The 13,777-nt window shown below is 39.3% G+C and overlaps 1 protein-coding gene across 1 annotated transcript; it reads left to right on the top strand.

Moving 5' to 3' along the window:
* The first annotated feature begins 1,633 nt into the window (after positions 1 to 1,633).
* LOC308148243 (ribosomal protein S6 kinase beta-2-like) lies at positions 1,634 to 13,760 on the top strand. The gene is made up of 16 exons (XM_080520257.1): positions 1,634 to 1,814; positions 4,092 to 4,146; positions 4,729 to 4,766; positions 5,144 to 5,258; positions 6,453 to 6,521; positions 6,598 to 6,745; positions 7,383 to 7,440; positions 7,523 to 7,623; positions 8,207 to 8,297; positions 8,488 to 8,578; positions 9,470 to 9,577; positions 9,699 to 9,761; positions 10,013 to 10,090; positions 10,175 to 10,282; positions 10,707 to 10,819; positions 11,804 to 13,760. The coding sequence occupies exons 2-16, from the start codon at positions 4,093 to 4,095 to the stop codon at positions 11,976 to 11,978; spliced, it is 1,410 nt and encodes a 469-aa protein (XP_080376383.1). The 5' UTR covers positions 1,634 to 1,814; position 4,092; the 3' UTR covers positions 11,979 to 13,760.
* Positions 13,761 to 13,777: the final 17 nt, after the last annotated feature.

Here is a 13,777-nt window from a genome sequence, read left to right as displayed (position 1 = left end):
GGCATCAGCGTCGCAACGCTTTGATTTTTCTTTCTTTGTGTAATTCTGAAAATCAAGTCCACGTGTGATGAGCTCTCATACGCTGGCCTTTGTTTTCGCTTCTCTGCTGGCTTCAGGCCTTTCAGCAACTGACTGGCCGAGGTCTGTAAACCTCATTTATTGTGTGTATTATTAGGGTCTCTGGACCCTCGTGTGTTTGTCTTCCCTCCATTAGCACTGAGCATTAAGAACGAGGGGTTGCTGGGGACTCGCCGCTCCAGCTGCTGTTGTGGAAGCAGGAGGCATCAATCCAGAACGACGGTCCTGGAGGAGCCGCCTGGCCCAGAACTGCTCTGTGTGAGCTCCACAAACCCAGCAAGCACAACAAGGAGGAATGATCACACGCACACATTGTCTGCTGGTAGTATCTGCATGGAGACGCAGTTAACAGTCACGCTAATGAGCCTTGGCGCTCTGCAGTCGTTCGCCTCCTCGCCTGGATGCTTCGCTCGTTTCTTGTGTTGGTAAATTCTCAGAACGGAGACGACGCAGACCAACTGAACCGAGTTTGCCTTAGCGCAGGGAGCTTTAAAGGTGCAGTGTGGAAGATTTTTGATTGGCGTAATGTCACTTCTGCCCATCAGTTGTCAGTAATGGGTCAGCTTTTAAGGTTTTCCCTTGTGCATAGAAAATATTTTCTTCAAATATTTGTAATTTAAATATATTGAAATATCTAGTATTAACCTGATTCTGAATCATGATTAACTTAAAAAAAAAAAACAAGTTTGCGTTTTAAAAAAATCTAATATGGGGGCGCTGTTGAGCATCCCTCACGCTTTGGGAGTTTGTGGTAAATGTAACATTTCGACAGCGGCCGAGGTTCGATAACACCGTGTGTTTTGTTTGTGTTCATTATAAATAAATATAATTTTTGGAATCATACTTGCTGTCTTATTAATGTGCACAAAGGTGAATGAAATGTCGACATCAAGAACTCTAAAATCCTTCAAGCCTTACTGATAATTCTGATCATTGTAATTAGTTTACCTATTAATTCAAATTCCAAATTAATTGTTTAGTATATCTTATGAGACTGATATAACTGAACTGTCTATCATTTCCTGTTAAAGCCGGTGGTGCTCCTGAGATATCTGATACAGATAAGATTGAATTTTTATTAACATAATTAAAAACTGTCTTTGATAATTATTAATCATTATCGATATTCAAACTGCCAAAACCCAAACTTAGTTGGTACCCAGATGTTATGGTTACAATTACCAACCCAGTCCTAGAAGGGGAGGATAGAGCCGTTGAGGCCACCACCAGGGCTCCCACCAAACCACTGCAAGTTTCCGACCTCCACCAGTCCTCCACCGACCTCCACTAGGACTCACTCAACTAAAAGGTCCACATTTACGCTTATCATCATGAATACTTAATTAACTCTCTATTATTATTATTATTATTATTATTATTATTATTATTATTATTATAAAATACATCATAGAAACATCAAATCTATCAAATTATTTATCACCAACGTATTCTATTCTATTTTTGACCTATTTATTGAAATATTAATATTTAAAGCATAGATTTTTATAGTCCTCTAATGATGACGTGTGGTCAAAGGTTAAATGAGTGACGTCACCAGTTCGCGACTCTCGGAGCATGAAGAAGAAGAAAGCAACAACAACAGCAACATCAATAACAACAGCAGCTGGCGTCGTTTCCGCTGGGCAGACCGGACCGTAAACAAAGCGATGAGCCGCGGCAGCCGCTCAGAGCAGCTTCACTTTTAATCCCGACGGAAGCTCATCGGATGAACACAGGTGAGAAGCTAGTTAGCATTAGCCCGCGTTTTTAAACACGGCTGTCAGCTGATAGTCGATCAGCCGGGTCTCACCCGCAGGGAGAAGCTCTGTCAGAGATAAAAGTTCGTAGAAACGCCTGAGGACGAGCATCGGCTGAGTTTGCCGTCATGTCGGATCAGCTGTTAGCGAACACAAGGCTGAATCAGCACCGTGGAAAACACGTGTGTGCGGGGCAGAAACCCTGACGTTAGCTCTTCATCTCCTCTCTAACAGAAAGATTATTTACACACAGCATATCCACAGTATACTTTTAAAATGTCCTCAAGTGAACTAAATTTGTCCCACATCAAACAATTTCCTCGTCATTTATTTACAGTTACTACAAAGCAGTGCTGTCAACTTCCCCTTTATATAACCGTGTTCCTGTCCAGCATGAAGTAATTCCTTCAGCTTTATAATATTCAGTCGGATCTGTTGGTTTGCTGGTAGAAATGTGAAGTGTTGTAGATAAAGTAGTCACAGATGATGCAACATGTACAGAGAATGAATGTACATCACTTGTATGGCCACTTTACTGAACATAATATGGTGTTTTTTTAGGCTTTACGTGTATGTATATGTCTTATCTGTACAGAAACGGCACATGTAAAAATCTCAGGTTGTTAGATGAAGGATGTGAGGCCCCAAACTGGTCTAAAAAGTCAGCTACTAGCTAGTTCAAATTACATCTACTAACTATACCAAAAACCAGCTCCAAAGTACTCCAAAATGTAGTTACAGACTAGTACAAAAACTAGCTATTAACTGGTCTAAAAACAACATCGAACTTACAGTTGCAAGGCCTAAAGCAGCTTTTGATTAGTCCATAAAGGAGCTACTAACTCATCTAAAACAAACAGTAACTCGTCCAAAATCCACCTTTGAATAAGGTCGCCTCAGGACATCAAAATGTGTTCATTATTTATTTATTTAACATTTTTTGGTCAGTTTGCCTTGTTGGGTTTCACATGTCTGATGATGTATTTTACAGCTTGGGTTTTTTTTCCCACTTTCTGTCTCTGTGGGTTCAATGCATGTGAGATTTTGAGTTCTTGGTTCAGCCCGATCATGTGATCATCTTGGATGTGTCACTGTGCTGGAGAGACCAGTTCTACAAGTCTGTGTCACATCTGAGCCCGTTTTCTGGATTAAAGCTCAGTTAATGTGGGAGAAAAATGCAGTTCAAAGGCATTATTAGAGGCCAAATATCACAGCAGTCTCCATCAGAACAGTTGTTAAAACTTTGAACCCTGTGGATAATTTTTAGTTTTTTATTTTGTGTGTTGAGTGATCAAAATGTGCTCTTTTGGTGTATATGATTTTATTTGTGATATTATTTCAACTTACATTTTTATTTGCATTTTCCCATAAATATTCTTTTTTTTTTTTTTACGTTAATTTGCTGCAGAGTAGTTAAAATAGGAGCTGCAAAAATGTCTAAAAACGTCAAATTTTTTCAACGGTTATGTATATTTACTTTATCTTTCCATGAAATGTATTTCTTTAATTTTTATAATATTATATTTATTTGTATTCTAAATGATGTAACTATATTATATAATAATGCTCAATACATTCCATTTAAACTTTTTTTAAGATAACTATCTTTGAACATTTAATTTGTTTTCCAGTAATATATGTTTTTCATTCAAATTCAGTTCAATTCAACTATATTTGTATCGCACCGCAAACATTTCTCTGTGCTTTTAACAGAGAGACATTTTGCTATTTTTTGTTATTATTTTCATTCTGCATTAATTATATTATATATTTTTAAACTTAAAACCAAATTAAAGCCATTTCTTGATTTGGTCTTTTTAAAATTGTATATTTTAACTTCTTTAATCACATATTTGATTACTTTTAACAAAGTATTGTTTGTTTTATATAATGGTATAATGTTATTAATTTATGTTAAGAAGTTTTATTTTTGTGTTTATATAATAATTTTTATATTATATTATATTATATTATATTATATTATATTATTTAAAAAAGTGATTTGCTCTTTTTTTGCACTACAGAGTTGGAAACTGAACTTTACTTCGTTGTTTCTTTTCTTTGTTGTTTCCACGCTGATTGGATCAGTGGTGTTAAGATAAGTTGCTTTCTTTCAGCTCAGATTGCGCGTTAATGTGTGAGGAGCTGCTTTGTCTCGTCTGTACGAACCTACTACATTCCTGGGTGGGGTGGAACGGCCGGGGGAGGCCTAGGGTGGAGTGAAACAAGACAATGACCCTGTTTGCTCTGTTTCAGGATGGCCGGAGTGTTTGACATCGACTTGGAGACCGAGGACGTCAGTGACACAGAGGTGTGTGTGTGTCTCAGTCGCTGATAATACTGCAGCTGAACGCTTTAGAAACAACAAGCAGTCAATGAGGTGTATTTCTCACGCTAACAACCAGCTACAACACTCACATGACTTTACCATAAGCGCCTGTCGATTCAAAGTGTGTTCTGTGATTCAACCATTTAATAACTCCACAGAGTTTGCCTCTTGGAGTTTGAGCTGGTATACCACCGGAAACTGAATCAAGTGGGACAGTTTGAGTGGAAATAATAGTCTTTATATCAGAAACACAACCTCGTTAGATTCAGAAAGTAGTCTGGAAAACTGTGACAAACTAGTCCAAAAAAACCCAGCTATTAAGTGCTTCAGAAAGTAGTATTATTGTTGTTGTTATTGTCATTTTTATTATTAACTACTTCAAAAACCAGCTACTATCTCATCCCAAAACTAGCTGCGGACTAGTCTACAAACTAATCCCAACAAATGGCTACAAACTAGTTCAAGATGCTATACTGTTAATGTTTGAACATACAAGACTTGTATAGTTTTCTAGTGAATTAAAATAACACTAAATCATCTTTGTTTTTTGTTTTTTCCCCACAGGATGACGTCTGTGAATTCACTGTGACCGAGCCGGAGAAGTACGTTCACTTCATTCACGAAACATGAGGCTAACTAACTAACCAACTTTACTTCCTGGTTAATAATGTAGAAGAGTTGAGAGTAAAGATGTTCCACTGGGCTTTAATTGCGATTCAGAGTCAGAAGGAAACGAGTGCAGAGATTTAAGTGTTCACAGCTTTTCTACAGATAAGTGGAGGAGAATGAACTGTTTTCATCATTTCAACAACCAAAAATGCTATTTATTAAAAGCAGATAAACTGGTCAGTTTTATTATAAGCCCATCTAAGGAATGAATGTGTCAGAATAACATATTGCGACATGGTTTTAATTTAATGTCACAGAAAAGCTGAAGGTACAGTGATTCACACTGACTTCACCTGTTGTGTGTCGGCAGCGCTCAGACGGAGGAGGTGGAGTTGACCAGCGAGAGTGTGAACCGAGACAGCGAGCGAGTCGGACCGGACTGCTTCGAACTGCTCACGGTGCTGGGAAAAGGAGCATATGGCAAGGTGTGTGTGAGAGAATGTGTCGTATTTTCTAACGTTCAATCCAGTAAGTTTTCACACAGAAACAGTTTATTAGTCACTCAGTTGCTGCCTTGACTTCCTCTATACGCTGTAAAAAAAAAAAAAAAAAACCTTTATAGGACACAAAATGAACAAATGTAAAAATGTAATATTTCAACACTATCTTCATTGCGTTTTTTTTTTTTTTATTAAACAGCAAACCTATTTCAGAAAGCACTACATAAAACTGAGCAGAGTTATGCATATCTCGTAATGTCTTGCTTTGAAAAAAAATGCTAAGTGGGGAAAAATTGAAATGGATTTCTGTGAAAGGTAGATTAAATAATATATCAGATTTTATTGGATTTTCTTTGCAGAACAGTACCCTAAATTCAGTGATTTTGAGAAGAGTAAAAGAGCGTGTTTTATTATGTCGAATCATTTTGGGAGATATGGATAAACTTGACATTTGTAGAGGAAAACAACTTCATCTGTCTCATCAAATCAACATGAACTCATTTTTTTGTTTCTTCTAAATGACCAACTTTAACTTCGTGACGGTCACGGAACATGACGGAAAAATCACTTTAAACATCCTGCTGATGTTTTGCTGACTTACTTTGAAAAATCGCCTCTTTCCTCGAAGGAAGATTATTATTTAGTGCATGTCTGTGTCTGTGTCTGTGTCTCCAGCAATGTTATTTATGGGAAGGAGCTTTAATTACTATTAGTAACACAGTAAACTCTTCAGATAATAACTAACAGATATAATACTTTAGCTGGAAATATTTCGCACTCCTCTAAAAAATGGTGGTTTTTAAAGTCCTCTGTGATGACATTAATCTAGATTTATTGCTCACATACTTGACAACAAAAAACACAATTCTTTCTCATTTCTGGTCTCTTCCCTCAGTGACACATAAAAAGGCAGCAGGACTTGAACTGTAATTGAGAAAACTATCCAAGGAAATAAAAAAATTAAATTAAGAAATTTTCAAAGTTGAAAAAGTAGTTTTATCTCGCATAAACTAGAAACGGATCCATCTGCAAGTGGGACAGTTTTGGTGGGAGTAATGATCTGAAAATCTGATCAAATGGACTAGTTAGAGTCTGAAACTAGTTCAAAAAGTTCAGCTACTAAGTAGCCCTATAACTAGTCCAATAACCGGCTACTAACTGGTCCTCACTGTGTCTCAGGTGTTCCAGGTGAGGAAGGTTCAAGGTGCCCAAGTGGGGAAGATCTTTGCCATGAAGGTCCTTAGAAAGGTAAACGTGGCACTGTTTTGTTTACTTCTTCCTGTCTGGGCTTCACACTTGACTCCGGTGCCACTCTGCCTTCCAGGCGAAAATCGTGTGCAACGCCAAAGACACGGCTCACACTCGAGCCGAGCGGGAGATCCTGGAGACGGTGAGGCACCCGTTCATCGTGGACCTGCTGTACGCCTTCCAGACCGGAGGGAAGCTCTACCTCATCCTGGAGTGTCTGAGCGGTGAGCTCCGCGGCCGAGGGGGGGTTTCTGGAGGAAGCATGGAAGGGAAAGGAGGCGGGGACTGCTGAGTCGCTGTTCCTCACGGGTGGTGGGTCGTGGACGACAGGAAAAGGAGAGGAATGGAGACAGATGGTCTGAATAATTAGCACTAATTCACCAACAAAATTACTTATTGAGGGTAATTATTCCTCCGAGAGCTCAAGCTGCTCCTCCCGGAGGTTCTGATGGAATCTTATGTATTTAGTTGAGAAAGACCAGCAACTTCACACCACAGCAGGAAGTTCGCCAGTAAGACGATTGGTGCTAAAACTGCACTCAGACACTGAGTAGAAATGAAGGCGAGAAGACGGAGAACTTTTGTTGCTTCTTGTTTGTCTGTTTTCACGACGACGGCGCCAGGAGGCACTGATGATGCAACTTTTTGTAATTGGCTCCCAAGGTGGGACTTTTCAAAAGTGCTCCCACTCTGCCTTCGTGGAAAGGGGGGGGGGGGGGGGGGGAAGACGCTAGGTTTCAAAATGAAAATTATTTTAAATTGATTTCCGAATGTTTTTGGACTTTTTTTGTTGATAACATTCACGCTTATTCTATTGGACTAATTTCTCACGTTTTGTGACCCTGTGTTGTTCTTGGCCAGGAGGAGAACTGTTCATGCAGCTGGAGAAAGAAGGCATCTTCATGGAGGACACTGCCTGGTAACCTTTTCCTCCTCCTCGGTGTTTGAACGGCTTCACCTGCAGATCGAGTTGGAACTCTTCTCTGTGTTTGCGTGTGCAGCTTCTACCTGGGAGAGATCACTCTGGCCCTAGGTCACCTCCACTCCAATGGCATCATTTACCGAGACCTGAAACCGGAAAACATCATGCTCAGTCACCACGGTAACCTCGCCGCACTTGAAATAATTAAAATGGCTTAACTAGCTCGGAACGGCTTTACAAAGTGGAAAAGGCTAAAAATGGCTTAAAAAAACAAATGTCTAAAGGAGTGATTACAGCTTCAAAATACACTGATAACCAAACCAAAAGTAAAAAGATTCAAACAAGCAACCGTTAAAACTGTCAGAAACCACTCAAATGACTTAAAAATGCGAAGAAAAACTAAAACTGCTAGAATATGAACAAAAGTGTCATTAAAATTGTAGAAATAAAAGAATGAAGTGTTTTAGGGGGATCATTTATCAGTTTTATACAGGTTCCAGGAGGAAACTCATGACTTTAAAATCTGATTGTGTTTGTTTATGAATGAACTAGTTGAATACATTAAATGATTGAATGACTCCTTTAAAGAACATCAATAAAAATGTAATCAATTATTTAAAAAAAAGTTTCATGTTTAAACTAGGTTAGTAGGAATGTTTTCAATGTTGTAAAGTCAAATCTAGTTGTGATGTTACTTCCAGCCATTTCACTTCCTGTGATGTCACTTCCTGTGAGCTCAGTTTGTTTTTCTTTCTGCTTTCAGGTCACATCAAGCTGACTGACTTCGGCCTCTGTAAGGAATCTATTCATGATGGATCCGTCACACACACCTTCTGTGGCACCATCGAATACATGTGCGTAACACACACACACACACACACACACACACACCTTTCCACCTCATGTGCAACTGAACCACATAAATCACAAAATGTCTTCTATTTTTGGACCAAAAACAGTAGAAAGAAATTAATATTTTGAATTGATAGTGTTTCTTTCTCTCATGTTTTTTTTCTCTCCCTCTCCCCCTCTCCCCCTCTCCAGGGCTCCAGAGATTCTGACCCGGTTGGGTCACAACAGAGCAGTGGACTGGTGGAGCCTCGGAGCTCTGATGTACGATATGATGACTGGATCGGTGAGATGCACCCAGTCATTCAATCATCTTGTATTTCAATACCAAGTCGTTTTGTCCGATGAGCTTTTTTCTTCTTTTTTTTTTACTTTAAAAATGTAAATACTATCTCCCAAAATGTGTGTAGTTTGTGTTGACGCCACGCTACATTTTCAGATGTTCCTTTATTGTATTCATAGGAAAAAGAAAAAAAAAAATGCGATGCATTTTCCAAATGTTCCCTGAATGCCTCATGAACAGACTAATGAAATATACCGTGACCAACAGAAGTTCTTTAACTGCCTCATATGTAGAATATAAGTAAATGCTTCATTTTACAGTTACTAAATGCCCCGCGTGCGATTACTTTTCTGAGCCATTCGGCAAAAATCGCAAAAAACTGTGACAACTGTTTTTTCGAAGCAGACAGGATTTTAGTGAAAATGAGCGAACGTACACAAAAAGCACATGAAACCATGCAAAGAATTCGGATATAATGTGCTGCTTCACTTTTTCTTCTAAATCTTTCTGAACTATGAATATTTTCCGTTGCTGTTTTCAGGTAATTTCCTACATTTGTAAATATTCAGACTGCATGAAATTATAGAGGACATTTCTGGCTTTGGGGCAGTTTACAGCTGGGTTGTTTCATTAAGGCACAAATGGCGGAGGCTAAGAGAGTTTGAATAATTTCCCTGCAGGCAACAGCTTTATTCATGGTTGGATTATTGCAGCAAACTGTTTCCAGCGGCGCGACATGTTGCACAGTCTGTGATCCACTGTAGTATTATTGTGACACACTGAATAATGTATCACATCCCAACACTGTTTACTATTGATGCTGCTTAAAGACTAGAACCAGCACGCTTAATCTCCTTAAATATTTGTGTGTGCGTGTGTGTTTGTCTCCACCAGCCTCCGTTCACCGCTGAAAACAGGAAGAAGACCATTGATAAAATCCTCAAGTGTAAACTCAATCTGCCCCCGTATCTGACAATCGACGCCCGGGACCTCATCAAGAAGGTTTGTTACACACAACTCGCAAAAAACTAGCACAACAAATGTCAAAAACTAAAGAACCTAAATCCTCCGATCTGAGCTAATTTGTGTGTTTTGTTTTGGGTTGTTTTTTTTTCACTTCCAGCTGCTGAAGAAAAATCCATCTCAAAGACTTGGCTCCAGTAAAGCAGACAGTGCTGATATCCAGGTTCATAACTTTATGTTCAATAAACGTTTTAAAAACATTCTTACACTATGCGCTTCAATCTACGGATGTTTCCATAAAAGCTTCTCATGCAGACTGAAGATTTAAAATTATTATTATTTTTTTTACAAATTAGCCTTAATGATGTCATCACAATTCACAGACGTCCCCTGAACACCACTCATTCATGATTTTACTTGTGCTTCCTAAACACTTATGTGACATTCAAACTGAACCTTTTCCTTCCTTTCCAGAAACATCCGTTCTTCAGGCACATAAACTGGGACGAGCTGCTGAACAAGAGAGTGGAGCCGCCATATAAACCACAGCTGGTGGGTAAATGTTCATCACCGTCACCTCAACATGGTTTAACCATCCTCACCACGTGTCTGGTCCCCCCCCCCCCCCCCCCACAGCACTCGGACGAGGACGTGAGTCAGTTTGACACCAGGTTCACCCGCCAGACGCCGGTGGACAGTCCCGACGACACCAGGCTGAGCCGCAGCGCCGAGCTCGCCTTCGCCGTGAGAAATCACACGTCACATTTAGAAGAAGAAGAAAAACAATGTTCTAATGTTCAGACACCGTAGGTTGTGTGTTAGGACACGAGTTGGTGCATTGAAGCTGCTTCTTCACGGTAAAACGCCACTCGGTATCTGTGAAAATCCAAAGAGTGAGGGCAAACACTTTTTTTTTTTTATCATCTATTGTCGTTCATTTACTCACAGCATTTACTGTGGCTGTCGAGTTAATGTGATGTAATCACTTGATCTGCATCTTCCATGTTTACATGGACTTGGAAAATCTTTAAAAGTTTAGTTTCCACTTGAGCAGCCTGTCCTGTAAACGGCCTCAGTTAGTGCTTAGACTCTGCTTGAAGATATACTCGAGTAGATATCCTCATCCTCTGGTTAAATTGTGTGTGCGTGCGTGTGTGTGTGTGTGCAGGGTTTCACCTACGTGGCCCCGTCGGTCCTGGAGAGTCTGAAGGAAGGTTTTTCCTTTGAGCCGCGGACCCGACCCGTACGCAGACACAACAGCAGCCCGCGGACGCCCATCAGGTAAAACACAGACACTCTTGATTGCGTTGTGATGCCTTGAAACCGAACCTCAAACCTTATTCTAACCCAGAAGTAACCCAAAAATAAGTGTGCACAAACATGTTTCCATTTTTTTAAAATGTGCATTCCACACTGATTTAGAAAAAAAAAAACTGGTCTAATTTTCAGGATAAAAACAGTTCAATAAGGTAAGGTCAAAAATTCTAATAATAATAATACAGGGAACAAGATTAAACTGAAACAATTAAACTTATGAGTTCAGCTTTTTTTCCCCAGGAAAACGAATTCAAAAGAAAAGAGGAAAAAGTTTTGGAAAAGGTTAAAAGTAGAATATAGAAAAGACAAAAGTAAGAAAAATGGTAAAAAGAAATACGGAAAAAAGTGAAAAACAAAAGAAATTAAATGAAATGGAAAAAATATATATATAAAAAAACAGAAAATGCAAGAAAGGAAGAAACAAGAAATAAATCAAGAAAATGAAAAAAAGAAACCTGAAAGTGGGGGACTAAAATGTCCAAGGTGCATAAATGACTAAAGCAAGAAAAATCTTTGAAAATGGCTTCAAAAGCTAAAAATGTATTGAAATGTAGTCTATTGTAGAAATGACACTTCATGAATTTAACTGAATTTTTTTGAACATGTTGCAGTTTTTGTCAGGTGTCCTTTCATCATTCAGATAATTAATATATTTTGAGGCTCCAGACAAATTTTATTTGATTGTAAACTGAGATAATGAGTCTTTTGCTCCTCAGGTTTGCAGAGACCTGATGGAACCTTAAAATGTGTCTTTAGCCTGAAATGTGAACATTTCTCTGATTTGTGTCCATCAATAAAGTAAAAATTTGGAATCTGCCTTCAGCTCATCTTCACCATGACTGTGACGGGTCGGATTGCTGCCGTCTGATTGGCTGATCGGATATAAACAGGAGGTGGATCAGGTTTATGTAATCTGCTGTTTGTGTCTCTTGTTGCTGCTCCTTTCAGCCCTCTGAAGTTTTCTTCCGCCGGACCTTTCAAGTCCAGCCTGGACGGAGAGTCGGACCTGTTCTCCCCCACCTCGCCGCCGCCGGCCCCGCCTTCCACCCCCCTGGAGAACGGCACCGCCAGCCAGCCAATCAAAACCCCTTCCAGGAACAAGAAGAAGGGACACCGCAGATGAGTGCGGCGGCCACAGAGGGGGGGCGGGGGGGGGGCGGTTTGTATGCAGGCGCCAGGGGGCAATGGGGCCGTTTGGGGGCTTTTAGTGGTATTTTTGAAGTGGTTTAACTTCCCCTGACACCGGCAAAAGCGGATTTTTCTCTTATCTTCCATCTCCTGGTAGAACATGAAGGGTTAAAGTCACACAGTCACTTTACATCATCTTTAATTCACAGCATTAGTCCGTCGGACACTGGCACGAACTATAAGCTCGGTTTCTCTCCTCCGAGGTGGAGAAAATGATCGTTATGACTCAAAGGAAAGCTTCTTTATCCTGGGATTAATCAGCTTTTAATAATACGAGGAGCAAAGTGGTTCTTTTTGGGGGGGAAATCTGCCAAATGAATGAACATTTCAGTGTGGAAACGGCGACGTTCATCAGTGTTTTTGTCCTCCGATTGTCATTATGCTGCCAAAGCTGTTGTCACACAATCACACACACACACACACACACGCACACACACACACACGCACACACACACACTCACAGTACAGGCCGTTTCCAAGTGGTGCTCTCACAGAAAACCTGTATAGAAGCTATTTTATGTAATCAAACAGAAAATATTTTTACACATGAAATCTCGAATGAAATTGTATTAATTTAAAAAGAAAAAGGAAAAAAAAAAAGCTTTTGCGTGTAATTTAGCACCTGGATCAACCATCTCTAACTTTTAATGTTCATTTGATGCTGATGACTTCCATCGTATGAACATTAAACTAGAGAGGTGACTAAAACACAATCAAATAATTAGAAACTAAATGTGGAATTATTTTCAGTTTTTCTCTCTGAAATTGACGACAGTGTTTATTTTGGGTATATTTATCATGGATTGTGCTGATGAAAGATGCCAAACATGTGTTCAGGTACTAACGTCTCAGTAACGACCCACGACGAGGTCTAAAAGTGTGAGTTTTGTATATTAATCCAGGATAAAGTGTAAGGAATGTTTATTACTGTCGATACAATCGTCTGTTGGCTTTAGCGCTTTAGCATGACTCGTGCCGCTCGTGGTTCACCTGAAAATGATGAATGTATTTTATCCTCTGCATTGTATTGAATACCGACGTGACTGGGAATAAAGAGTAAACGTGAAAGAATGATGGTAAAACAACAGGTTGAGCTGTGGAATAATGAAATCGCTCGACAATGAGGGAAACGTGAGGGTTCATTCCTCTGCCCGGCTGCACTGTTACTCTCAAAATGTAATTGTTTCCTCCTCTGTACACAATCAGTCTTATCAATTAGACCTATCAAAGGAAAATTACTGGACCAGGGAGGTCTTTGTTCAGGAATTAAAGTTTATCGGTGCAACAAAAACACTGTTATAAGGTGAGATATGTGTTTAAAAAGAAAAAAAGACACATTATCTATAAAAGGGGGCGAGTGAGTGATCCTACCAGTCTGAATCAAGGGCAAAGAAATCCCAGAATTTCTCAGCAAGATGTGAAAATGGGTATTTACAGATTCTTAAACACACACACACACACACCCATCGGAAACGAGGTTCAACCAGCACCACTTTTTATTTATTTCCATGATTACGATGACGTAAAGAGTGCTATAGCTACATTCAATCTAGTTCCTGTGTTGCTGTGATGATAAAAAAGACATTTTACAGATTCTTACAAATTCTGACATCAGAGAGTTGGATTTATTCATTGTTTTTGCTTGTTTTTCTCTTTTCTGTGATGTTTTTTTCTTCTTTACTGATGAATGTGTTCAGAATTAAAAAAAATCAATTTAATTGCCAACTTGTTGTA

The sequence above is a fragment of the Blennius ocellaris genome (assembly GCF_963422515.1).
Source record: "Blennius ocellaris genome assembly, chromosome: 3".
Lineage (NCBI taxonomy): Eukaryota > Metazoa > Chordata > Actinopteri > Blenniiformes > Blenniidae > Blennius > Blennius ocellaris.
This window is presented reverse-complemented; position numbering and strand designations above follow the sequence as displayed.